Below are 24,042 nucleotides of genomic sequence, written 5' to 3' on the forward strand. Positions count from 1 at the left end.
AATTCTACTTTAACAAACTTGGGAGTATCAGTAGTGTTTGTTATCACAACATTGTCTTTTTTTCCCCATCTCTGATTTTTTTTTTTTTTTTTTTGCGGTAGGTACGCGGGCCTCTCACTGTTGTGGCCTCTCCCATTGCGGAGCACAGGCTCCAGATGTGCAGGCTCAGCGGCCATGGCTCATGGGCCTAGCCGCTCTGCGGCATGTGGGATCTTCCCGGACCGGGGCATGAACCTGTGTCCCCTGCATCGGCAGGCAGACTCTCAACCACTGCGCCACCAGGGAAGCCCCATCTCTGACTTTTTGGTTAGTTGTAGTCTACAGAGGAGAAGCTGGTAGAAAGAAACCCATGCCCTGCCTTCCCTGAGCACAATAGAGGGTGTGCTGAGACCTTTACTCAGGGAAGGGGCCGCAGACTGAACAGCCACGGGTGGACTGGGGGGCACTAGGGACACTCCAACTCCACCACCTTTTCCTTCTGCTTTGCTGTGCTTCCTACATTGTGTCTGTGGGATGCTTGGGGATTTTCTGGTGAAGATCACATTAAGAACTACAGGTGCACAGGCTTTTCCTGCATCACGTAGCAAATGCAGTGGGCAGGGAGGGTAGTGACAGGTAAGGGGGGGGTTAAAGTATTATTTTCTGGGGCAGTGGTTCTCAAAGGGTGGTACCCAGGCCAGCAGGATCAGCATCACCCAGGCACTTACTAGAAATGCAAGTCCTCAGGCCCCTGCGTTCTGTGTTTTACCAGGCCCTCCAGGTGGTTCTGATGCATGCTCACGATTTTGAAGACTGTCCTTCAACCTGCAAAATGAAATTGACCTACTGAGCACTTGTCTCAGTCTGCTTTCTAGCATCTGCCCTGCTGTTACCCTTGTTCTTTCCCTGTCACACAGGCTATATCCCTGGGGTTCCCCTGAACTGCCACCAGCCACCTCCAGGTATGTGCCCCCCTTCCCCGTTCCCTGCCTACCTTTCCTGGCAAGACCCTGCTCACCTTTCAGGTCATCCTCAGGGATCCCTTCCTCTGAGAAGGCTTCCTGATCTCCCCAGAGGTGGGGTGTCATGGGCCCCCTTCTTTGCGGTTCCTGAGCCCTGTTCATTGACTATTAAAACTTTTGTTTTACTTTCCACTGGCTTGAGAGGTGGTTGCTATGTCTCCTTGCACAAAACTCAGCTATACATGAATCCTCTCCTAATCTCTTGAATCTGTTTGGCTTTCATAGAGTGATAGCATCTAGAGGGAGTTTTGCAGTACTAAGTGATTGGTTCCAAAGAGTTAATTTTAAGGGAAATAAGGAACGCTTATCCTGGGCCGATGGCCAAGACATCGGTTTTGTTATGTTGGGTTTTACCACCAGAACCAGAGATGACAACTGGTTCACGAATATGTTTTTCTTTCATCATTTGCCTGTAGACCTGCAGGAAAGTGATGCTAATTATGCTTCCCGATGTCTTTTATTTCCAAGTACAGCGAAGACTGTCCCATGTCCCATATTTTTAAAGAAGAGTTGATCAAAGTGGAGAACATTTTAATTAGATAACTACCTCTGCTATTCTTTAATGGAATTGGTGTCAGAAGGCTAACCCACAGTTTTGCTCATTTCCCCCCTTTTTTATATATTAGTAATATTTAGATGGGGACAACACAATGGATGAATGTTTTTATTAATGTTTAATTTATGTAGTAATATTGCCTCAAGCTTATTACCGTCGATAGGAACACAAAAGCCCTTATCTGATTCTGTGACAGCCTCTGTGTGGTAGGTATGAACAGCCCATTTTGCAGGTGTGGAAAATGAGGCTTAGAGACGGGAGGGATGTGACCCGTTGAGGTCAGGAGCCAGGCAATAGCACTCCAGCGCTTGGACCTGAGTCACCCCATTTTTCTTTTTCTAGGATCCAAGATTGTGTTTAATATTGAGCATATGATAGAGTTGTAATTGAATTTCTTGTATAGCTCTTCCAAATACTTAGATACACAGCTTTTGGGGGGCTTCTCAATAAATGCTTTTCATTAGCCCTTCTTATATTAGCAGTTCTTAGGGATTTATTTTCCAAAGATGTGTAGTTTGTTTATACCATTCACTCAAGTCCCTAGAGCAGAAATTCTGCCTTTTTGATTTTTTAAAAATACCTAGGAATTTGGGGGGAATAGTATTTCTTTCAATGGAAAGACTATTTAAAATGGTCTTTGGGGGGAAGGGCCTTCTACCCCACCCCCTTGCCGGCCCAGGCCCCCATCCTTACCTTCCAGCTGTGCTCTTTCCCTCTGCTTCCTGCTTGCCTTCAATTCCATGAGCTTCGATGATTATTTCTTTACAGGCCAGCCTGCGATCTCACATGCCAGTGCCTTTTCTAAGGTTTGCGAGTTCTTTGGCTCTCTGTTGCTTTGAAAAGGGAGAAGCGGTGTTTTACAATTTCCTTTTAATCACCAATGAGTAGTAGCAAGGGTATGCCTTTCCTTCCTACACTGTGTGGAATACTCACTCCCTCAAAGCTTGTATTATTTCGCGGCATAAATGAAGCATCCTGTATTCTCTTTCCTGTTTGTGGCTTGTGCCTTCCGAGCACTGTGCTATCATTAATGGTCCAACTGGGTTTTCCCTCTTCAGTTCCTATCACAAAACACCCCAAAGACTGACAGTGTCACTGATGGAATCCAAAATGGCTGGCGGTCGGGTCCTGCCTTGCACTTTGTGGCTTGGACTTGTCTTTTCTTCAGGAATAAGTGGGTAGTTTCTTCCTACTTTGCTTCTATAAATGGGGAAAAAGTGTCCAGTGTGGAGGCACCTCTATTGTTTGAAGAAGCTGTTGGTTCTGGCCCTGTAGTGTGGCCTCTGTGAATGGAATGGTCTATACTGGCTATGGAGGGGAGCCAGGAGGCAGAGTAAAAGGGATTCTTCCCTAGTTTCTGTTTTGGTGGCCATAGAAAACTTCAGCAAACTTTAGTTTTGTGTCTTTATGCTCTTTCCCTGGGTACTGAATTTTCTGGTCTATTGGAGAGGATAGCAAACATTTATTGATGCTAACACTTGCTAGTATCATCAATATATGAACATCAATATGAATACAACAATAATAGATTGCATCCAGGTACTCCTCTATAAAAACTTCTGTTTACTATTTAGGAGGAAACTAACATACTTAATTTACAATAGCATGGAAGGAATATGAATGTTTAGACTGGGCATAGGAAGGAATAAATAGTACAAAAGAAAAAAAAAGACTTTCTCATTGAGTCATTGGCCTGAAGCTGGGTCGTATGTCTTGATTTGGAGAGTCCTCTGGGGGCAGATACCTGATGGAGACCTTGTTCTCTCCATTTCACCTCAGGAAAGGGGAGCAGGAGTGGGAAGCAGGATACAAGGCTTCCTTGGCCTCACTCGGGCAGCACATCTTTCCTGCAGCTGCCGTGTGCCCGACGTTAGGCCTGGGAGAAAAAGCAGTAAACAAACAGGGCAGAGCCTGTGCTTTCAGTGGGGGTAATAGACACTGATCGCTCAGCTAAACACATCCGTTCAGGTATTGACATTTTTCAGACATGAAAAGTGCTCTGAAATCGATGAAATGGAGAAATGAGGGAGGGAGAGGCAGTAGGGGAGTGCTGGTGAAGCTAGGGTGTTTGGGCAAAGCTCTGAGGAGGTGACATTTGAATGCAGAGCCTCATGATGGGAATGAGGCAGACATGTGACAGGAGGTGGACCCCAGACAGCAGGGCATGAAGGAAGGCGCTTGGGGGCCTAAGTGCACTGAGTGAGAACATACTAGAGAAGAGGTAGAAGGAGGCCTGGGTGGTGCGGGCTGGATTCTGGGGAGGCTGTCGCTGTTGTCCAGGCTGGAGATGACGGTGGCTCAGGTCAGAGTGAGAGCGGTGGACGGAGACAGGTGGATGTGGAGAAAGGCACTCGCTGTGCGTGTGTGTTAATGATGTGTGGACTGTGCACAGCTGCTGTTTCAGGCACCGGAGATAGAATTGTGAGCTAAATAGAAAATCACTTCCTGTCCCCCTGGAGCTGATGTCGCAGTGGGAGTGATCAGCGTGAGAAGAAAGGCCAGGGCTTGGTCCTGAGGAGGGTGGACATGCCCTGGGGGGGGAGTGGATGGCGTGGTCGAAGAGCTGTGGTGGGAAGAACATCTGAGATTCCCACAGGCTTGGGAGCTGGAGCCAGGAGGACCGTTTTTCTCAGCTTTACTGAGATGATATTGACATTAAAATATGACATAAACATAAGTTTAAGGTGTATGGTGTGGTGATTAGTTACATGGCAAAATGATCACCAACATAAGGTCAGTTAACACCTCCATCCCCTTACAAAAATATGATTTCTGCACATCTGTGGTTTTAACGCTTAAGATCTACTCTCTTAACAGCTTTCAAGTATATAATTCAGTATTGTTCATTATGGTCACCAAGCTGTGTATTCGCTCCTCCAGTCCTATTGGGGAGTTTATACCCTTGGACCAACATCTCCCCTGGCCCCTGGCAACCACCATTCTAGTCTATTTCTATGGGTTTGGCTTTTTTAGATTCCACATATAAGTGAGAACATAGTGTTTGCCTTTCTCTGTTTGACATTTCAATAAGCATGAGGCCCAAGAGGATGTGTGGCTGCACTGGATACCATGTGGTATGGGGGGGAGAGGAGAATCAGGAATGACTCCTTGGTTTTTGATATGAGCAGTTCAGGGAATGGGAGTGTCAGTGACCAAATATGGAAGCTTGGGAGGCGGACTGGGGTGGGGGTGGGGGACATGAGTTATTAGATTCCTAAGTGGAGCCATGGAGTAGGCAGGTAGATTTTCAACTGCAGAGCTCAGAGCTCCGGAACCATGACACGCCACTGAGAATGAACCAGTGTAGGGGCGGCACACGAAGCCTGTTGCCCACGTGAAATGACAGAGGCCGACATTTAGAGGTCAGGTTGAAGAGGAAGGGTGGACAGTGGGTATGTGGGATCAGAGGGGCCTAGAGAAGGAGGCGAGGCCAGAAGACTCTGAAGAGGTCAAGTAAGATGAGGACTGGAACTGTCCTTGTTTTTCTTTTTTTTTTTTTAACATCATTATTGGAGTATAATTGCTTTACAATGGTGTGCTAGTTTCTGCTGTACCACAAAGTGAATCAGCTATACATAAACATATATCCCCATATCTCCTCCCTCTTGCGTCTTCCTTCCACCCTCGCTATCCCACCCCTCTAGATGGACACAAAGCACCGAGCAGATCTCCCTGTGCTATGTGGCTGCTTCCTACTAGCTATCTATTTTACATTTGGTAGTGTACATATGTCACTGCCACTATCTCACTTCGTCCCACCTTACCCTTCCCCCTCTCGTGTCCTCAAGTCCATTCTCTACGCCTGCCTCTTTATTCCTGTCCTGCCCATAGGTTCTTCAGAACCATTTTTTTTTTTTTTTTTTTTTTTAGATTCCATATATATGTGTTAGCATACGGTATTTGTTTTTCTCTTTCTGACTACTTCACTCTGTATGACAGTCTCTAGGTCCATCCACTTGACTACAAATAATTCAGTTTCGTTTCTTTTTATGGCTGAGTAATATTCCATTGTATATATGTGCCCCATCTTTATCCATTCATCTGTTGATGGACCCTTAGGTTGCTTCCATGTCCTGACTATTGTAAATAGAGCTGCAATGAACATTGTGATACATGATTCTTTTTGAATTACGGTTTTCTCAGGGTATATGCCCAGTAGTGGGATCGCTGGGTCATATGGTAGTTCTATTTTTAGTTTTTAAAGGAACCTCCATACTGTTCTCCATAGTGGCTGTATCAATTTACATTCCCACCAACAGTGCAAGAGGGTTCCTTTTTCTCTGCACCCTTTTAGCATTTATTGTTTGTAGACTTTTTTTTTTTTTTTTTTTTTTTTTTGCAGAACGCGGGCCTCTCACTGTTGTGGCCTCTCCTGCTGCGGAGCACAGGCTCTGGACGCGCAGGCTCAGCGGCCATGGCTCACGGGCCCAGCTGCTCTGTGGCATGTGGGATCTTCCCGGACCAGGGCACGAACCCCTGTCCCCTGCATCAGCAGGTGGACTTTCAACCACTGTGCCACCAGGGAAGCCCTGTTTGTAGACTTTTTGATGATGGCCATTCTGACTGGTGTGAGGTGATACCTCATTGTAGATTTGATTTGCATTTCTCTAATGATTAGTGATATTGAGCATCCTTTCATGTGTTTGTTGGCAGTCTGTATACCTTCTTTGGAGAAATGTCTAGATCTTCTGCCCATTTTTGGATTGGGTTGTTTGTTGTTTTGGTATTGTGCTGCATGAGCTGCCTATATATTTTGGAGATTAATCCTTTGTCAGTTGCTTCGTTTGCAAATATTTTCTCCCATTTTAAAGATTGTCTTTTCGTCTTGTTTATGGTTTCCTTTGCTGTGCAAAAACTTTGAAGTTTCATTAAGTCCCATTTGTTTATTTTTGTTTTTATTTCCATTTTTCTAGGAGGTGGGTTAAAAAGGATCTTGCTGTGATGTGTGGCATAGTGTTCTGCCTATGTTTTCCTCTAAGAGTTTTATAGTGTCTGGCCTTACATTTAGGTCTTTAATCCATTTTGAGTTTATTTTTGTGTATGGTGTTAGGAAGTGTTCTAATTTCATTCTTTTACATGTAGCTGTCCAGTTTTCCCAACACCACTTATTGAAGAGGCTGTCTTTTCTCCATTGTATACTCTTGCCTCCTTTATCAAATATAAGGTGACCATATGTGCATAGGTTTATCTCTGGGCTTTCTATCCTGTTCCATTGATCTCTGTTTCTGTTTTTGTGCCAGTACCATACTGTCTTGATTACTGTAGCTTTGTAGTATAGTCTGAAGTCAGGGAGCCTGATTCATCCAGTTCTGTTTTTCGTTCTCAGGATTGCTTTGGCTATTGGGGTCTTCTGTGTTTCCATACAAATTGTGAAATTTTTTGTTCTAGTTCTGTGAAAAATGCCATTGGTAGTTTGATAGGGATTGCATTGAATCTATAGATTGCTTTGGTTAGTATAGTCATTTTCACAATGTTGATTCTTCCAATCCAAGAACATGATATATCTCTCCATCTGTTTGTATCATCTTTAATTTCTTTCATCAGTGTCATAATTTTCTGCATACAGGTCTTTTCTCTCCTTAGGTAGGTTAATCCTAGGTATTTTATTCTTTTTGTTGCAATGGTAAATGGGAGGGTTTCCTTAATTTCTCTTTCAGATTTTTCATCATTAGTGTATAGGAATGCAAGAGATTTCTGTGCATTAATTTTATATCCTGCTACTTTACCAAATTCATTGATTAGCTCTAATAGTTTTCTGGTAGCATCTTTGGGATTCTCTATGTATAGTATCATGCCATCTGCAAACAGTGAGTTTTCCTTCTTCTTTTCCATTTGGTTTCCTTTTATTTCTTTTTCTTCTCTGTTTGCTGTAGCTAAAACTTCCAAAACTGTGTTGAATAATAGTGGTGAGAGTGGGCAACCTTGTCTTTTTCCTGATCTTAATGGAAATGGTTTCAGTTTTTCATCGTTGAGAACCATGCTGGCTGTGGGTTTGTCACTTATGGCCTTTATTATGTTGAGGTATGGCCTTTATTATGTTGAGGTAGGTTCCCTCTATGCCTACTTTTCTGGAGAGTTTTTATCATAAATGGGTGTTGAATTTTGTCGAAAGCTTTTTCCGCATCTCTTGAGATGATCATATAGTTTTTCTCCTTCAATTTGTTAATATGGTTTATCACATTGATTGATTTGCATATATTGAAGAATCTTTGCATTCCTGGGATTAACCCCACTTGATCGTGGTGTATGATCCTTTTAATGTGCTGCTGGTTTCTGTTTGCTAGTATTTTGTTTAGGGTTTTTGCATCTGTGCTCATCAGTGATATTGGCCTGTAGTTTTCTTTTTTTGTGACATCTTTGTCTGGTTTTGGTATCAGGGTGATGGTGGCCTCATAGAATGAGTTTGGAGTGTTCCTCCCTCTGCTATATTTTGGAAGAGTTTGAGAAGGATAGGTGGTTAGCTCTTCTCTAAATGTTTCATAGAATTCTCCTGTGAAGCCATCTGGTCCTGGGTTTTGTTTGTTGGAAGATTTTTAATCACAGTTTCAATTTCAGTGCTTGTGATTGGTCTGTGTATATTTTCTATTTTTTCCTGGTTCAGTCTCGGAAGGTTGAGCTTTTGTACGTATTTGTCCATTTCTTCCAGGTTGTCCATTTTATTGGCATAGAGTTGCTTGTAGTAGTCTCTCATGATCCTTTGTATTTGTGCAGTATCAGTTGTTACTTCTCCTTTTTCATTTCTAATTCTATTGATGTGAGTCTTCTCCCTTTTTTTCTTGATGAGTCTGGCTAGTGGTTTATCAATTTTGTTTATCTTCTCAAAGAACCAGCTTTTAGTTTTGTTGATCTTAGCTACTCTTTCCTTCATTTCTTTTTCATTTGTTTCTGATCTGATCTTTATGATTTCTTTCCTTCTGCTAACTTTGGGGTTTTTTTTGTTCTTCTTTCTCTAATTGCTTTAGGTGTAAGGTTAGGTTGTTTATTTGAGATGTTTCTTGTTTCTTGAGGTAGGATTGTATTGCTATAAACTTCCCTCTTAGAACTACTTTTGCTGCATCCCATAGGTTTTGAGTCATTGTGTTTTCATTGTCATTTGTCGAGGTATTTTTTGATTTCCTCTTTGATTTCTTCAGTGATGTCTTGGTTATTTAGTAGTGTATTGTTTAGCCTCCATGTGTTTGTATTTTTTACAGATTTTTTCCTGTTACTGATATGTAGTCTCATAGCATTGTGGTCAGAAAAGATACTTCATACGATTTCAATTTTCTTAAATTTACCAAGGCTTGATTTATGACCCAAGATATGATCTATTCTGGAGAATGTTCCATGAGCACTTGAGAAGACAGTGTATTCTGTTGTTTTTGGATGGAATGTCCTATAAATGTCAGTTAAATCCATCTTGTTTAATGTACCATTTAAAGCTTGTATTTCCTTATTTATTTTCATTTTGGATGATCTGTCCATTGGTGAAAGTGGGGTGTTAAAGTCCCCTACTATGATTGTGTTACTGTCGATTTCCCCTTTTATGGCTGTTAGCATTTGCCTTAAGTATTAAGGTGCTCCTATGTTGGGTGCATAAATATTTACAATTGTTATATCTTCTTCTTGGATTGATCCCATGATCATTATGTAGTGTCCTTCTTTGTCTCTTGTGATAGTCTTTATTTTAAAGTCTATTTTGTCTGATATGAGAATTGCTACTCCAGCTTTCTTTTGTTTTCCATTTGCATGGAATATCTTTTTCATCCCCTCACTTTCAGTTTGTATGTGTCCTTAGGTCTGAAGTGGGTGTCTTGTAGACAGCATATATACAGGTCTTGTTTTTGTATCCATTCAGCCAGTCTGTGTCTTTTGGTTGAAGCATTTAATCCATTTACATTTAAGGTAGGTATCGATATGTATGTTCCTGTTACCATATTCTTAATTGTTTTGGATTTGTTATTGTAGGTCTTTTCCTTCTCTTGTGTTTCCTGCCTAGAGAACTCCTTTAGGATGTTCTGTAAAGCTGGTTTGGTGGTGCTGAATTCTCTTAGCTTTTGCTTCTCTGTAAAGGTTTTAATTTCTCTGTCGAATCTGAATGAGATCCTTGCTGGGTAGAGTAATGTTGGTTGTAGGTTTTACCCTTTCATCACTTTAAATATGTCCTGCCACTCCCTTCTGGCTTGCAGAGTTTCTGCTGAAAGTTCAGCTGTTAACCTTATGGTGATTCCCTTGTATGTTATTTGTTGTTTTTCCCTTGCTGCTTTAAATATTTTTTCTTTGTATTTAATTTTTGATAGTTTGATTAATATGTGTCTTGGCGTGTTTCTCCTGGATTTATTCTGTATGGGACTCTCTGTGCTTCCTGGACTTGATTGACTATTTCCTTTCCTATATTAGGGAAGTTTTCAACTATAATCTCTTCAAGTGTTTTCTCAGTCCCTTTCTTTTTCTCTTCTTCTTTGGGACCCCTGTAATTCGAATGTTGGTGCATTTAATGTTGTCCTAGAGGTCTCTGAGACTGTCCTCAGTTCTTTTCATTCTTTTTTCTTTATTCTGTTCTGCAGTAGTTATTTCCACTATTTTAACTTCCAGGTCACGGATCTGTTTTTCTGCATCAGTTATTCTGCTATTGATTCCTTGTAGAGAATTTTTAATTTCATTTATTGTATTGTTCATCATTGTTTGCTCTTTAGTTGTTCTAATCCTTGTTAAACGTTTCTTGTATTTTCTCCATTCTATTTCCAAGATTTTGGATCACCTTTACTATCATTATTCTGAATTCTTTTTCAGGTAGACTGCCGATTTCCTCTTCATTTGTTAGGTCTGGTCGGTTTTTATCTTGCTCCCTCATCTGCTGTGTGTTTTTCTGTCTTCTCATTGTGCTTAACTTACTGTGTTTGGGGTCTCCTTTCTGCAGGCTGCAGGTTCATAGTTCTCATTGTTTTTGGTGTCTGCTCCCAGTGGGTAAGATTGGTTCAGTGGGCTGTGTAGGCTTCCTGGTGGAGGAGACTGGTGCCTGTGTTCTGGTGGATGAGGCTGGATCTTGTCTTTCTGGTGGGCAGGACCATGTCCGGTGGTGTGTTTTGGGGTGTCTGTTACCTTATTATGGTTTTAAGCAGCCTCTCTGCTAATGTGTGGGGTTGTGTTCCTGTCTTGCTTGTTGTTTGGCATAGGGTGTCCAGCACTGTAGCTTGCTGGTCATTGAGTGGAGCTGGGTCTTCGCTTCAAGATGGAGATCTGTGAGAGAGCTTTCACAGTTTGTTATTACGTGGGGCTGGGAGGTCTCTGGTGAACTCGGCTCTACCACCTCAGAGGCTCAGGCCTGACAGCCGGCTGGAGCACCAAGACTGTGATTGTGGAGGCTTGGTGAATCCAAAATCTGATGTAGTAGGCCAGCAGGCCGGAGACTCTGGGAAGAGTTGCAGCCCAAATGAAGGCTGCCGGCAGAATCCCTGTCCTTGGTTTTGATAATGTCATTGGAGGCTTTGCTAAGCTATTGGTATCATGATCAGGGCAGAAGGGTAGTTGGAGTGGGTTGGAGGTAACCGGTTGGTGAAGATGCTAAGCGATGGGACTGTCCAAGAACTATGTGAAGTTTGGCTGTGAAGGGGCTGGTGTGTTGTGTATGTGACCTTATGTGACGTACTTGACTCCTCAAATCGAATTCCTCACCTTCCAGCTGGTGATGGGATTACATAATGTGAGGTACTGTTGAGAGCATCGCAGGAAATGAAGCACACTGATGCATCCAGAGCTTCCAGCACAACCTCTTGCCTGACTGTGGATATTCTCAGAGTGCTTGTTTCTCCCGTGCTCTTCTCTGTCTGAGAGGCTTCATTTTCCCATCAGTAAAAGGAGGAAATTAGGCCAAATGAAGTTTCCAGTTCTAGGTTCTCACACGTTGCCTGCTTCTCAGCCCAGGGGCTCCCCACTTCCCCCTCTCCCACTGCCTCTGTCCAGTTCTGCCTGTGGCTGTAACCCCCACTGGACTCTCTTCCCTTTTTCCACATCTACTCTGCTTTGATTCTGTCTTGCACTTGATCACCAGATTACTTCTCCAAAAAAAACCCACAACACCTTGCTTAGCCTTCTCTCTCACCCAAGAGTCTTGAGAGGGACCTCATTCCTGAGATGAATGTACCCGTCCCCACCTGTGATCCTTTATGACTTGAGCTCTGCTAGACTCACTTCTGCTCTCCTCTGCACCCCTGGCCATCAGATTGGCTGCCGCTTGAATGTATCTTGTTCTGCCTTTTCTCTGGCCTCTGGAATGTTATACCCAGTTTTAAATCCCACCTGTCCCTCAGGAGCTGGTGCGTGTGCAGTGCCCCTTGGTGCTGTGATACAAAGGACCATCTCTCTGCGGGAAGCTCCAAGGCTACTCCTGTCTGCCTTGCTTAGTTCCACTCACATCTAGAGTGGGCCTGCAATGTGCACACACCAACCACCTCCTGCTTCACCTGACAGTTGTTTATCACAGGTCTCAGCTCCCGCCTCCACCACGAGCCTCCTCTGAGGTTTCTTTGCATCTCCTGCAGTGTCATGCATGTTGGGTGCTTCACAAATTAACAAATTACATCAATCAAAAAACATCACTTTGAGAAGCTGTAATGGAAGGTTTGGGGATTATTAAGTTTTAAGAGAGGATAGTAACCAAGGGTTTTTCTTTGTGTGTATGTTTAGAATTAAAAAAAAAAAGTTTCCAGTATTGAGGCTGTTTTATCAAAAGCCTTTAAAATCTGCAGATGCCTTGGCCCAGCAATTCTACTTCTAGGGATTTATCCTAAGAAAACAGTTTTGAATATCTGCAGAGAATGTCCACTGCAGTGTTGTTTATGATGTGAAAATATGGAGATAACCTAAATATCCAACAATAGGGGATTGGTTTAAAAAGAAAAGAACTCACGGTGCATATTCATATCCTAGAATTACTGTCTCCTTCTTAAAATAATGATGTAGTAAGGCAATGACTTGGTAAAATGTTCATATGAAATGAAGGAAGTATGTTTGAAAACATACTATTGTCCGATTTCCTTTACCTTAAATTATAAAGAAAGGATAATTGGCATAGGTAGTGATATCTTTGGATGTTGGGATTACTGATGATTTTTACTATCTTTTTGCTATCTGTTACCTAACCTTTCTGCAGGAAGCATACTTTCTTGATTAAGAAAACACTTTATTAAAGTTGGAATTGGATACCTCTTTTATTCATATAAATCACATATTCTTATCTTGCTGCTAAGTTAGCCTTTCTGTCTACACTCATGCAGTGTTGGGGAGAGCCCAAGGCCACCTGCCCATGTCAAATGGTGGTAGGAAACATGGGAGCGTGCTTCTTGGGGTCCCTGCCTTCTAGGTCACAGTGACTGTTCTCCAGTGTATACTGCATGGTGTCCTTGAGGCTGGCTGCAGGAGTGAGTCGTTGTCCCTTGGCTCCTGAGCTCTGTGTTCAGGTGCAGGGCACTGGCGCTCTGCAGCAGGGGTGGGGAATGTGCGGCCTGGCAGCTGTGCAGTCAGGCCTGGGTTGCAACCTTGACCCTCCCCTGTGCTCCTGTGCGGCCCTGGGCTTTAAGCTGTGGTTTGCACATCGGTGGGATGGGAATGTCACCTCCCGCGACAGTGAGTGTGTTGCACAGCATCTGGCCCAGACTGGGCACTTCCCAAAGGACAGCTGGCTGCTGAGCTCCCCAGATAGCCCACCTGCAGCCACTCCTAAATGGGGTCTTATTTCTTTAATAATAATATAGGTTTCCCGGAAACTGGTCATGTTATGGGTTGGGAAATAGTTTTTAAAAAGTGGTTTCCTTGTAACTGAGACCTGTCCCGCCCTCCCCTCTTGTCTCCCTTGCAGTCTGTGGGCCAGGCATCGACATCCGCAACGACTACCAGCAGCTGAAGCGGCTGGAGAACTGCACGGTGATCGAGGGCTACCTCCACATCCTGCTCATTTCCAAGGCTGAGGACTACCGCAGCTACCGCTTCCCCAAGCTCACGGTCATCACTGAGTACCTGCTGCTGTTCCGCGTGGCCGGCCTCGAGAGCCTCGGTGACCTCTTCCCCAACCTCACAGTCATCCGTGGCTGGAAGCTCTTCTACAACTACGCCCTGGTCATCTTCGAGATGACCAACCTCAAGGATATTGGGCTCTACAACCTGCGAAACATTACCCGTGGGGCCATCCGGATCGAGAAGAATGCTGACCTCTGCTACCTCTCCACGGTGGACTGGTCCCTAATCCTGGATGCCGTGTCCAATAACTACATCGTGGGGAATAAGCCCCCAAAGGAGTGTGGGGACCTGTGCCCGGGGACGATGGAGGAGAAGCCGCTGTGCGAGAAGACGACCATCAACAACGAGTACAACTACCGCTGCTGGACCACGAACCGCTGTCAGAAAAGTAAGATGAGGATATGACCGTGGCTCCCCTCCTGCTTCTCTCTACCCCCCTCCCCCGCCCTCCCTCCTCTTCTGAATGCGTGGTTCCGACGGGTGGGTACGGCTGTATTGCAATTAGGATGTGGGGTCTTGAGGGGCTTCCTTTTGCATCTGGGAACTGGTAGGTGCAGGACTGTGGCCTAGCTGCAGGCCATCCCGGCTTCTGTCAGACCATTCCAGTCACACACTAGAAACCGTCACCGCACTCCTGGGCTAGAGGCTTGAGGAACTGCTGCTTTGAATTTCTGATGAGAAGGGTGACCTGGTGTGCTTGAAAGTGCCTAAGCCCTGGCAGTCAGAGGCTGCATACGTATCAGCTCTTCCATCCTTTGCGTGAAAGGATGTTTTTTGGTAACGCAGGGCTTCCTTAGCGTGAGTACACCTGGAATATTGTGGAATAAAGGAAAGGTAAAGGCTAATTCACATCCTGTGAAAGTGGTGACCCGCACCCAGTCCTTGGTCCTTAATGATGACGTTACAGTGCTTGGGCATCCTGGTTTATGATGGAGCATCCTTGGAGCACCACCCCAAGGCGGTGGGGGCAGGGGAACCCTGGACCAGTTTCTAGGAGTCCCAGGTTCAGGTCGACCTTGCAGGCTTTGTACACCCCAGGCTTCTGCTTCCTTTCTTTTCTACCTCTTTCTTGAAGAATTGTGCAAATCTTGTGAATCACTTATTGAAAGAACTTTGCAATGTGTTTACTGGTCTTGGGGGTCAGGTGGTGGTATTTGGAAGATTCTCGTTTATTCATCTGCTGTGTGTGCTTATTTTCCTTTGAGTATAACTGAACTCTTGCCTGATAGTGATCGATACCTTGAGCGCCAGGTTGTTGGGTATTGAAATGTGACTCTGGGCCTTTGTCTTCTTGCTTTCAGCAATGTTTAGGTCTGTTGGCCAGGAGTGTTCCCCTCACTGGTTGGAAGGCAGTGTGGTAGCTATAAATAGCTGTTTAATGGTTGGCCCAGTTAGAGACCCAAGGAGCCCATGTACTGTAGCTAGTCACGGAGAGCCAAGAAATCCCAAATTGGTAGGCTTGCCTAAACCGTGATGTGTGTAAAATAAACAGACCAAAGGCCAGAGCCCACAGGTAACATTGTTTCAGTTCCCTGCCAGCCAGGGTGGAAGCAGAGAAAGGATGCTTGCTTTGAAGAACACACGCTTTCCTGCCCTCTGTCATTGGATCAGCGGGTAGGTGAACACTGGTTTGGTAAGGGAGGGATCCCACTGGCTGACACCAGGACCTTGAAGAGCTGAGAACACCATTGGGCCACTTGGAGAATCCCTTTTGGCTAAGGTTGGGGGAAATACTGTGCTAAAGTCATATTTGTGATTGATTAAAATAGTATCCTATCATTAGGTTACCTGCTAGTTCTGAGAAAACAAAAAATATTTTCAAGTAGTCTTGACATTTAAAACTTTTATTTTAAAAGAAAAAGCCATCATCAAAGGAGGTGTCATGTGTCGTGGAAAGATGTTGGATGTGGTATAAGAGGCCCGGGTGACCGTGGGCCAGCCAGCCATTCTGGGCTGTAGTTGGATATGTTTAGAATGTTCCATTGGGCAGCCCCATACTATTCCTTAGTGGTGATCACGTGTGTGTGCAAAACTGATTTGAAAACTCGTAAGGTCTGTACAAAAGGGAGGTGTTACATAAAAAGTCGTTAGGTGGGCACTTGTTCAGTGATTCAGTCGGTATATTTAGGTCTCACTATGGACTTTGGGCTGTTTCTGGCCAGCTGCTTGTTGAAGAAGCCTGGAGCAGGGGCGAGGCATGAGTTCTGGGCCCAAGTCTAGTAGCCGTGACTAGAAATGAGCAAGTAACTTAAACTTGGCTTGGCCCTCAGTTTCTTCATCTGCAAAATGTGATAGCCCCTTGCCTTCCCCATAGGGCTGTTGGAAGATTAGAAAGAGAAAGAGGAAGAGCTCCATGAGAAAGGACCAGGAGATGGAAATGGGGCCTTGGTGCTTCTACAACTGATGCTGATGGGCCTGCTGGCCAGACACCCTCTCCTCCAAGGCCACACCCTGCAGCCTTCTCCCAGGCCAGTGTCTCAGGCCTCCTGATGTTTTTCTGTGATTTCACAATGGAGTATTTATTTAAAATTAATAACAACATTCAGGGAAATTGTCTCCCCTTCAGCTTGTCCTGAAAACTCAAGCGTTGGCAGGTTTCTTAGAGATTTTCTAGTTGAATCAGAACTCTTTCCCTTTGCATAGATTCCCTTCTGACCTGCTCTGTCCTGTGGAGTAGCCACTAGCCCCACGTCTTGTCGAGTACTTGAACTGTGGCCTATCCGAATTGAGATATTTTTAAGTGTAAAATACACACTGGATTTCAAAGTGTAGTATGGGGGAAAGAAAGTAAGATATTTCCTTAATATTTTGTATATTGATTACATGTTAAAAATGATGCTTGAGATGAAGTAAAATATATTCCTATAATTTCACCTGTTTCTTTTTACTTTTTAATATGGCTCCTAGAAAATTTGAAATTGCAGATATAGTTCGCATGCTAATTCTTTTGGAGAATGCTGCTTTAGATCATGCCGTCAAAGGTCCTGGGTTCTTGCCTGCATCATCCCTCTGGCTGAGCACTGCAGTGCTGTGGTGCTCCACAGCTCTCCAGCCAGAGTGCTTAGGGACGATTCAAGGAGCCAGGTGGAGGGCATTGAGTCCAAACAGAATGTCTGCCTTGGGGTCCACATTAGTCTTAAGATGGCCAATTTAAAAGATTTAAGCATAGAAGAATCCCATTCTATTTTTCTTCCCAGGGCTGGCTACAGACGGAGGGGGAGCATCTGGAGAGATATGTCCAGTCAAGGATATGTGTGACATTTTTGACATAACGGAGAAACACTCAGTTATGCAGTGCTGATAGGCAGTTTTCACCTGACGCTCTCCTTTAAACTCCCTCTGTAGATCCTGACTCTGCGGTGTCAGGCAACTTCGTCGACAGCCCCGCTAAGGAAATTACTGCGCTGTGGGTTCTCTGCCTGCTTCTGTATTTCTCTGTTGTCTTACAATTTTGAGGGGTGGTTTTATGCAGGCTTGAGTTACTCATTCCTAGAAAGTGATTGACCCTTAGAAAAATGGAGTATGGCTTTTTCCTTTCCATGACAGTGTAACTGGTGCCCCCTGAGATGCGACACCGTTGACTCCTTCATCCCTGCCTGCCAGCGTCACTGATTCTCCTCCTACCTGTGCAGCTGTCTCTTTTCTGGCTCCTCGTCCAGTCTTTAATAGCTGTTTTCCAGAGTAACATCCTGGGCCCTCTCTCCACTGTCCTGTTCCCCCAGAATATCTCACCCACTGCTTCAGCATCCTCCCATCTGCATCTGGCTTCCAAATACCATCTCCAGCTCTGACCGCTGTGTGAGCTCTCGACCCCGTCTGCTGTCATGACTGGACCCCCATGGGCGTTTCAGCATCTGGTGGTCTTCTCTGGCTCCTCATTTATAGCCCAGGGTTTTCCTTGTTTCCACTCCTGTGGGTAGTGTTCTTGTTCTCCGAGCTCCCATGTCAGACACTTGGGTACCATCTGGATGCTTCCTTCTCCAACCAGACGCCAAGCCCTTTCCATCTGAAATGTTTCCCTAGTCTGCCTTCCTCTGCTCTCCCCGTGTTCGGTGACACGGCCTCTCCCCAGCCTTCTTGCCTCTCTGTCTCGGCCCAGTGACCTTCCCCACACGCATGCTGACCAAGAGGCTTCTGTCCCTAAAATCCTGTAGAGGAGCCTGTGAAACCCCATGAAGCGGGCTGTGCACCTGGCCTTGTGCCTTCAGGTCCTTGACTGCGGTGGTGTTCTCCCCCACTGACCAGCTGGCCGCCCACTGCTGGAGGACTGCAGGGCTTTGTGGACTCCAGTGAGCCCTTCCTGAGGAGGAGAAGCCTGTCTGTGGTGCTGAGTAAATTCTGGGCATATCTTCCAACGCTTGGTCAGCGTGGCTGTCCCCCCAGGGGTGAGCACGCACCTGCTTTGTGAAAGATTGATTGTCAGGAAAGTACATTTTCCCCCTTGCGCAGAGAAGGGTGTGGAGTAACAGTCCTCAGCGAGCCAAAAGCCTCGAGGATTATGAAATGCGGATGTTTCCTGTGTAATTTTCATGGTCGTTGCTCCCAGGGAGTCACCCAGACCGTCCCCAGCTGGGAGGGTCAACCATGGGTGGGAGCTCTTCTCTCCCCTGCCCCGGTCAGAATGATTCAAAGCCAAAGATGATGGAGAAGGGTGGGAACCATCTTGAAAGTTGAAGCTTGGCCTGGGGTGCTGTTCATTTATTCGCTGGAGGTCGGCCACGTCCACGGAGGGAATGGGGTGAACCTTCTCTGGGCACCTGTGCTTCTTTCCCCACCCAGTGCGTTGCCTAACTGTGTGTGGTGTTTGCTTGCGTTGGGGCTTTCTGGTACCTGATTTCAGGTATTACACCCCCCTCACCAAAAAAAAAAAAAAAAAAAAAATCCAAAAACTTACTGCTGAAGTTAGTCTCCAAGTGATTTTTAACCCGTCAGGGTGAACAGCTTGTGGTCCACTCGGATCACTATGTTGCCTGTGAGCAGGCCTGGTCTTTGCCAGGCAATCCACCAAGCCTGCAAGCCTGGCCGTGTTGGAAGTTGGCTTCGCTGGTGGTGCAGCCTTACTGCAATTAAAAAGGCATTGACTGGGAACAGCTGTCCCGGAGCTTGTTGCATTTCCTACTGCCTTTGAGATGAGAAACCAGAAAAATAGCAGAGTGGAGCCTTCAAGTGACAAGGCAGGAAATGGCTCCCTTTATTGACAAAAGGAACACATTATACTGCCGTCTCACTGATGGGGTCAGGGACTTCAAATGAAGGCAGGTGGTGTAAAAAAGATAATTCTACGTGTTTTCCCCCCAAACATGTTCTTCTGTTTTTGTTTATCGGACACTCCTCACAAGGGTGGTATTGGTGTGTGGGGCGGAATTGCACCCCTTCCTCATTTGCTTACAGATTGATATGTCAGGCCTGCCAGGTAAAAGTGGGGGGCTTGTTTAAGTTTTTGTAAATCACCTGCTGCATTGAGATGAGGTGGGGAGACAGTTTCTCTGCCCTGAGACCCCATGCATTATTTCATCCTAACACTTCTGGCTAATTCTTCTTCTTTTCTTCTTTTTCTTTTTTTAAGCTTCTTGTGAGGGAGATTTCCCTGTGTGAAATACCGTGTAGTCTCTTGCCACTGTGGACCAGGGTAGGGGCCTGCGTGTCCGCGTGGGGCAGAGGGAGGCCTGAGCATCCGGGAGGAAGGGGCAGACCGTCCAGAGGGCTCCGGCCTGTGTGTAGCTCGGAGCTGGTCTCTCTCCCCCTGGAAGGCCCCTGCTCTGGTTGGCTGCTCCCAGTGTGGGGGTTTCTTTATTTAGAAGGGGGTCACATGCCCCTGGGCCTCACTTCTCTGCCTTCTGTAGTCACGCATAAAGGTAGCATTCTCTTCTCCCTGACTCGCGACCCTGTTACCAAGATGGAGAGGCACTTTGTGCCCCTCTGTCCCCTGGACCCTCTTAGCTGACCCCGCCTCTTAGTTCCAGTGCCTTGTCATTGAAAGGCTTCATTCTCGGCTAAGTGTCACCTAATTAAGGTGTCACTCTCCTGCGCTCCCTTCAGAAGTTTGTTTTTTAATAGGGATCTCATCTTAGAGATGAAAAAGCTTTCAGAATAAGTCTCCTAGGGTGATTTTTGCAATTCTAGGTGTTTGGAAAATATTCTGGACTCCCTTCCCATCTCCTCAGTTAAGCCTACTTGTAAGACCATTCTGGTTTCTTCCTACTCCTAAAAAGCCTCTTTCTTTTGTTGCGTTAATATTTCTATCTTGCTTTCCTTGTGTGTGTGCCAGCGTGACATTCTCTGCTAGAGTGGGGATGACGTGGAACGTGTGGGCCCGTGGCTAATCCTGTCCTGGACTGCGTTGCCCAACTTGAGTGCATAGGGTGGCTTGGGACTTAGGTTTGGCTCGCAGTGGAGCTGGGAGCCATGACTTGGAAACACGCCTCCTTCTAGCACATGGTGTGACTCCGGGGCTCAGGCAGCATGCGGTGGGGTCTCTGACACCATCCTGGGATGGAGTGCCCCCCTGACTTGGAGGAAGCAAGAGACAGCCAAGGTGTTCCAGGAACGCTGGGGGCAGGAGATGGAATCTCTGTCTGCAACACACAGGATACAGAATAGGCATCTGTTTATCACTGTGCGTAACTTCGGAATCTGGACTTAAGACATGTACAGATCTTTTATGTGGAAGAAGGAACCCCATAAACCCCCTAGCTTTATGGAAATCCAAAAGCTAGACCATTCTGGGTTCTGCCACTGGCTAACACATGTGAGCTGGACGTTGTCATGAGAGCTGGGGTTTTGTCTAGTTCCTGACAGGCCTGTCTTCTCAGTCTCTGGAGGAATAGCTCCCTGCAGAGCCCTCGTAGCTGTGTGAGCTGCCCTGCAGGAGGAGGCGAGGGCTGAGCACTTCTTAGAGTTCAGGGGAGACAGCTGCCATCTCAGGTCAGGGAGTGATGGGGGCTTCTGGGGCCTGTGTAGGCAGGGAAGAGTGTCCAGGGAAGATTGTGCTCCTTCAGAGTCAGCATGGCCACTCTTCTGCAGTGTTCAGGGTGTCTTGTTGCTGGCCAGGACCTCACTCCTGGTTTTCCCAGCGTATGCATCCCTGACAGCACTGTGGAGGCAGCAGCTACCATCATGTGCCTGCCACCTTCTACTTGACTGGTCTTCAGGCATGTTTAGGTGGCCTCACACCTGGAAGGTGTGGGTTTCCCCTGTGGACCATTATGGTATTTAAGATTGAGATTTGCAAGAATATATAATTTTGTACAAAATAGGATTTAAAAAAAAAAAACCCTACATTGCAGTATGGACAAATGACATCATATGGCAAAGGTTTAAGAACAGTCTGTGAGGCTTCCCTGGTGGCACAGTGGTTGAGAATCTGCCTGCCAACGCAGGGGACACGGGTTCGAGCCCTGGTCTGGGAAGATCCCACATGCCGTGGAGCAACTGGACCCGTGAGCCACAACTACTGAGCCTGCGCGACTGGAGCTTGTGCTCCACAACGGGAGAGGCTGCGATAGTGAGAGGCCCGCGCACCGCGATGAAGGGTGGCCCCCGCTCGCCACAACTAGAGAAAGCCCTCGCACAGAAACGAAGACCCAACACAGCCAAAAATAAATAAATAAATAAATAAAAATTTAAAAAAAAGGAACAGTCTGTGAATTGAGAGGATTCCATACATTAGCCTTCTGTGTTCCCAGGTGCTGGGGTGAGGCTTCCAGGACCCATCTTCCATCTCTGAAACAGGAATGAGCAGGTTTGGAATTTGTAAAGCACTGGACAGAGGGTACAGCACATAGTAGGTTCTTGGAAAATGGTAGCAGCTGCTATTATTTTTAAAAATTAAACTTAATACCTAAGAGCTGCATTCTGAGATTATTTAAAATTCTGAGCATTAAACTGGATTGACTGTGTATGTTTACTGCCATGTCTTATATGGTCTTTCTCTATTGCTTTTTCTAAATTGCAAAAATTCAATTATCATAAATAGCATGGCATAGTGTAGGAGTGGTTCTTGCTAGTTTAATCCAAATTGTTCAAATTGCTGTGTCTGTCCAGATAAGCCATATCTTTAAAGGACATTCGGTGAGGTACATATGTCTATATGGGGATGCCAGTGGGGCCTCTATAGTTACGTGTAAACTCTATTTATTTGGTTATCAAACCATATGAATTTATTCCGCTTGCAGGCTTGGTGTTGGGAAGAATTAAGAATATCAACAACAAGATTCTTGTTTGATTCTAACATTAAATATTATCTTTTTAAAATGTGTTTTTTGCAGAGAGCAGCAGAGTGGGCACAATTTGGGGTAAAGATAACAAGGACGTACATTTTTATTTGTGACAACTGCAGGTCTCACAGAGTAAAGGTAGCTAACTGCCTGCTCCCTGCTGAAGCATGTACCTGTTTATTCTCTTCTTTGGGTAATACTAACTTGGTGTGTGTGCGTGCACGTGTGCGCGTGCATACCACTTTATTCTCCCACCCAGCCTCTTCTCCTGCTTTGGCTGTTTTGTTTTATTTCCATCCTGTCACCCCCAGTGCAGGAAACAAACACTGGGTCTCTCTGTCCTCCCTTAGATCTTCCTTCAGGGGATCAGGTGGGTGGGAAAATGCTGTGCAGGAATGTCAGGCCCGCTCCCGGAAGCCCAACTTCTATTTCAGCTCATTATCTGACAGAAATCGCTTTTTGTTTCTCTGCTGTGGTCACAAGCAACCACCGGGTCCTCTTTCCTTTCTTTGTGCCATTTTTCACGGCATCCACGTGGGATGGGAACAGAGGCAGTGTGTTTGGGGACTCTGCATTAAGACGGTGCAGACAGACCCGACCCATGTGTAGCTGCCTCCCATTTGTTTTTGCAAGTCCTAATGAAGGGACTCGGGTGAAGGCTGTGAGGTTACTGGAGCTGGTGCAGGCAGGCAGGCCGCTGAGTGCAGGGACTGAGGCTGGGCAGCCCCTGGGCCCTGATCCGTCTGTGCCTGGGGCCCCTGGGAAGCAGGGCCCAGCTGTGACGCGCCTCCATCTGCCCTTAGCAGCAGATCTATGAACCGAGGCTGCCGTTCTGGGTTTCTGGATAGATGCAAAGTGCTTGGATGGTTTTTAGCAGCTGCCAAGACCGGGGAGTAGGGCTTAGTAGTAAAAAGGGTGAAAAAATAAAAGAAAATTAGGAAGCATAGAGCCTGCAATACAAAAAAAGGCAAGATGAAGGTTGATATTAGAAACACTTCCTGGGCAGCCGAAGTGTTCGAATTAGGATTTATTTATTTATTTATTTATTTATTTTAACCCCAGAAGGTATTAGTGGTAATATGGAGACAAATGGAAACTAGTCAGATTTCCTAGGTCCAGAAAATGCAAGCTTTATTCCTGTGGTTCCCAGTGTGATGTTTCTGTCCTGATTTCTTGACCTCCGAATGGCCCCTTATGCTTTGCTAAATCGACGATGTTATTAGGGTCTTATTAGACTGTTCCTCAGATAGGTTATAGGATGTATTTTTGTTCCCTTCCTCAGGGGACTTGAAATGATTGGATTATTTTGTAATACGTTGATACTTCTTTTAGAAGCATTTGCATAACTGTGTCAAAGAAGCTTTGGAACAGGTTTTTAAGCAGTGTTGCAGGAAATGTCCCTCGTGCTCTCCTCCACTCACGAGGGAAGACAGAGCAGCCCAGATGCAGGATGGGGCATTTCATGCTCCCTCTTTGTAACTTCACTCATGGGCTGGGTGCACCGTCCAGGTGGTACAGTCTAGGTGACATGGTATCATCTTCTGAGATCAGTGGGTTTCCTGCCCCTCTGACCCCAGCCGCCCCCTCTTTGTGGCCATCATTTCACATTCACTGTGGGAGTCAAGGCTTGAAGGATCTTGACACCATCGTTGCTTGTGTATAGAATTCTGAGAATGTATCATTTTCTCAGAAGAATGCTTCTTTAGCTCAACAAATATTTCTTGTTTGCTATGAAAAAAATCCTTGGAAAAGTCATTGGATGCCCAAGATGGGCGACTAGGAGGGGGGGTGAACTTCTGGGTCTGCTTAAATAAAGCAGTATTTTATTGAGAGGCAATTGATAAAACAGCCAAAGCCAACTTAACAGACTGTCACTTTAAGATGAATTTGTTTTGCGGGATTAATTTGATTTTACATTTTAGATACAACAGCTCTCTGGGCCCCACTGTTGCTTCTGCCTGTTACCAGGCAGAGGAAATGGTTAGGCTGCAGTCACAGATTCACTGAATTTCATGCTAACGCTGTGGGGTCGGGGGACCTAAGACCCTCAACTTGACTTGGTCCCATGGGAAGGTTTATACTGTTTTTTTGGTAACTGCAACTCTGTCTTGTTGGGCACTGTTGTTCTAACATGGAAAGCCTCAGAGCTTAGAGAGGAGCCACTGAAGATGTGTGAGGAGGGATTAAGTGGTTGTGAGAGGGAAATGGTGATCGGGATGGTGTTCAGACCCCCTTTCCACTAGTAAATAAAAGGTGAGTGGTTTTGGTGACTGGT

The 24,042-nt window shown here is 45.5% G+C and overlaps 1 protein-coding gene across 2 annotated transcripts in view; it reads left to right on the forward strand.

Annotated features, from left to right (window-relative positions):
- The window catches only part of IGF1R (insulin like growth factor 1 receptor), a 308,185-nt gene that overhangs the window by 46,024 nt on the left and 238,119 nt on the right, over positions 1-24,042 (forward strand). For both annotated transcript variants that reach the window (XM_060155809.1, XM_060155813.1), the window contains exon 2: positions 13,394-13,939. In XM_060155809.1, the coding sequence (XP_060011792.1) occupies positions 13,394-13,939 (546 nt within the window). The remainder of the gene's footprint in view (positions 1-13,393; positions 13,940-24,042) is intronic.

The sequence above is a fragment of the Lagenorhynchus albirostris genome, chromosome 1, assembly GCF_949774975.1.
Source record: "Lagenorhynchus albirostris chromosome 1, mLagAlb1.1, whole genome shotgun sequence".
In the NCBI taxonomy this organism is placed as follows: domain Eukaryota; kingdom Metazoa; phylum Chordata; class Mammalia; order Artiodactyla; family Delphinidae; genus Lagenorhynchus; species Lagenorhynchus albirostris.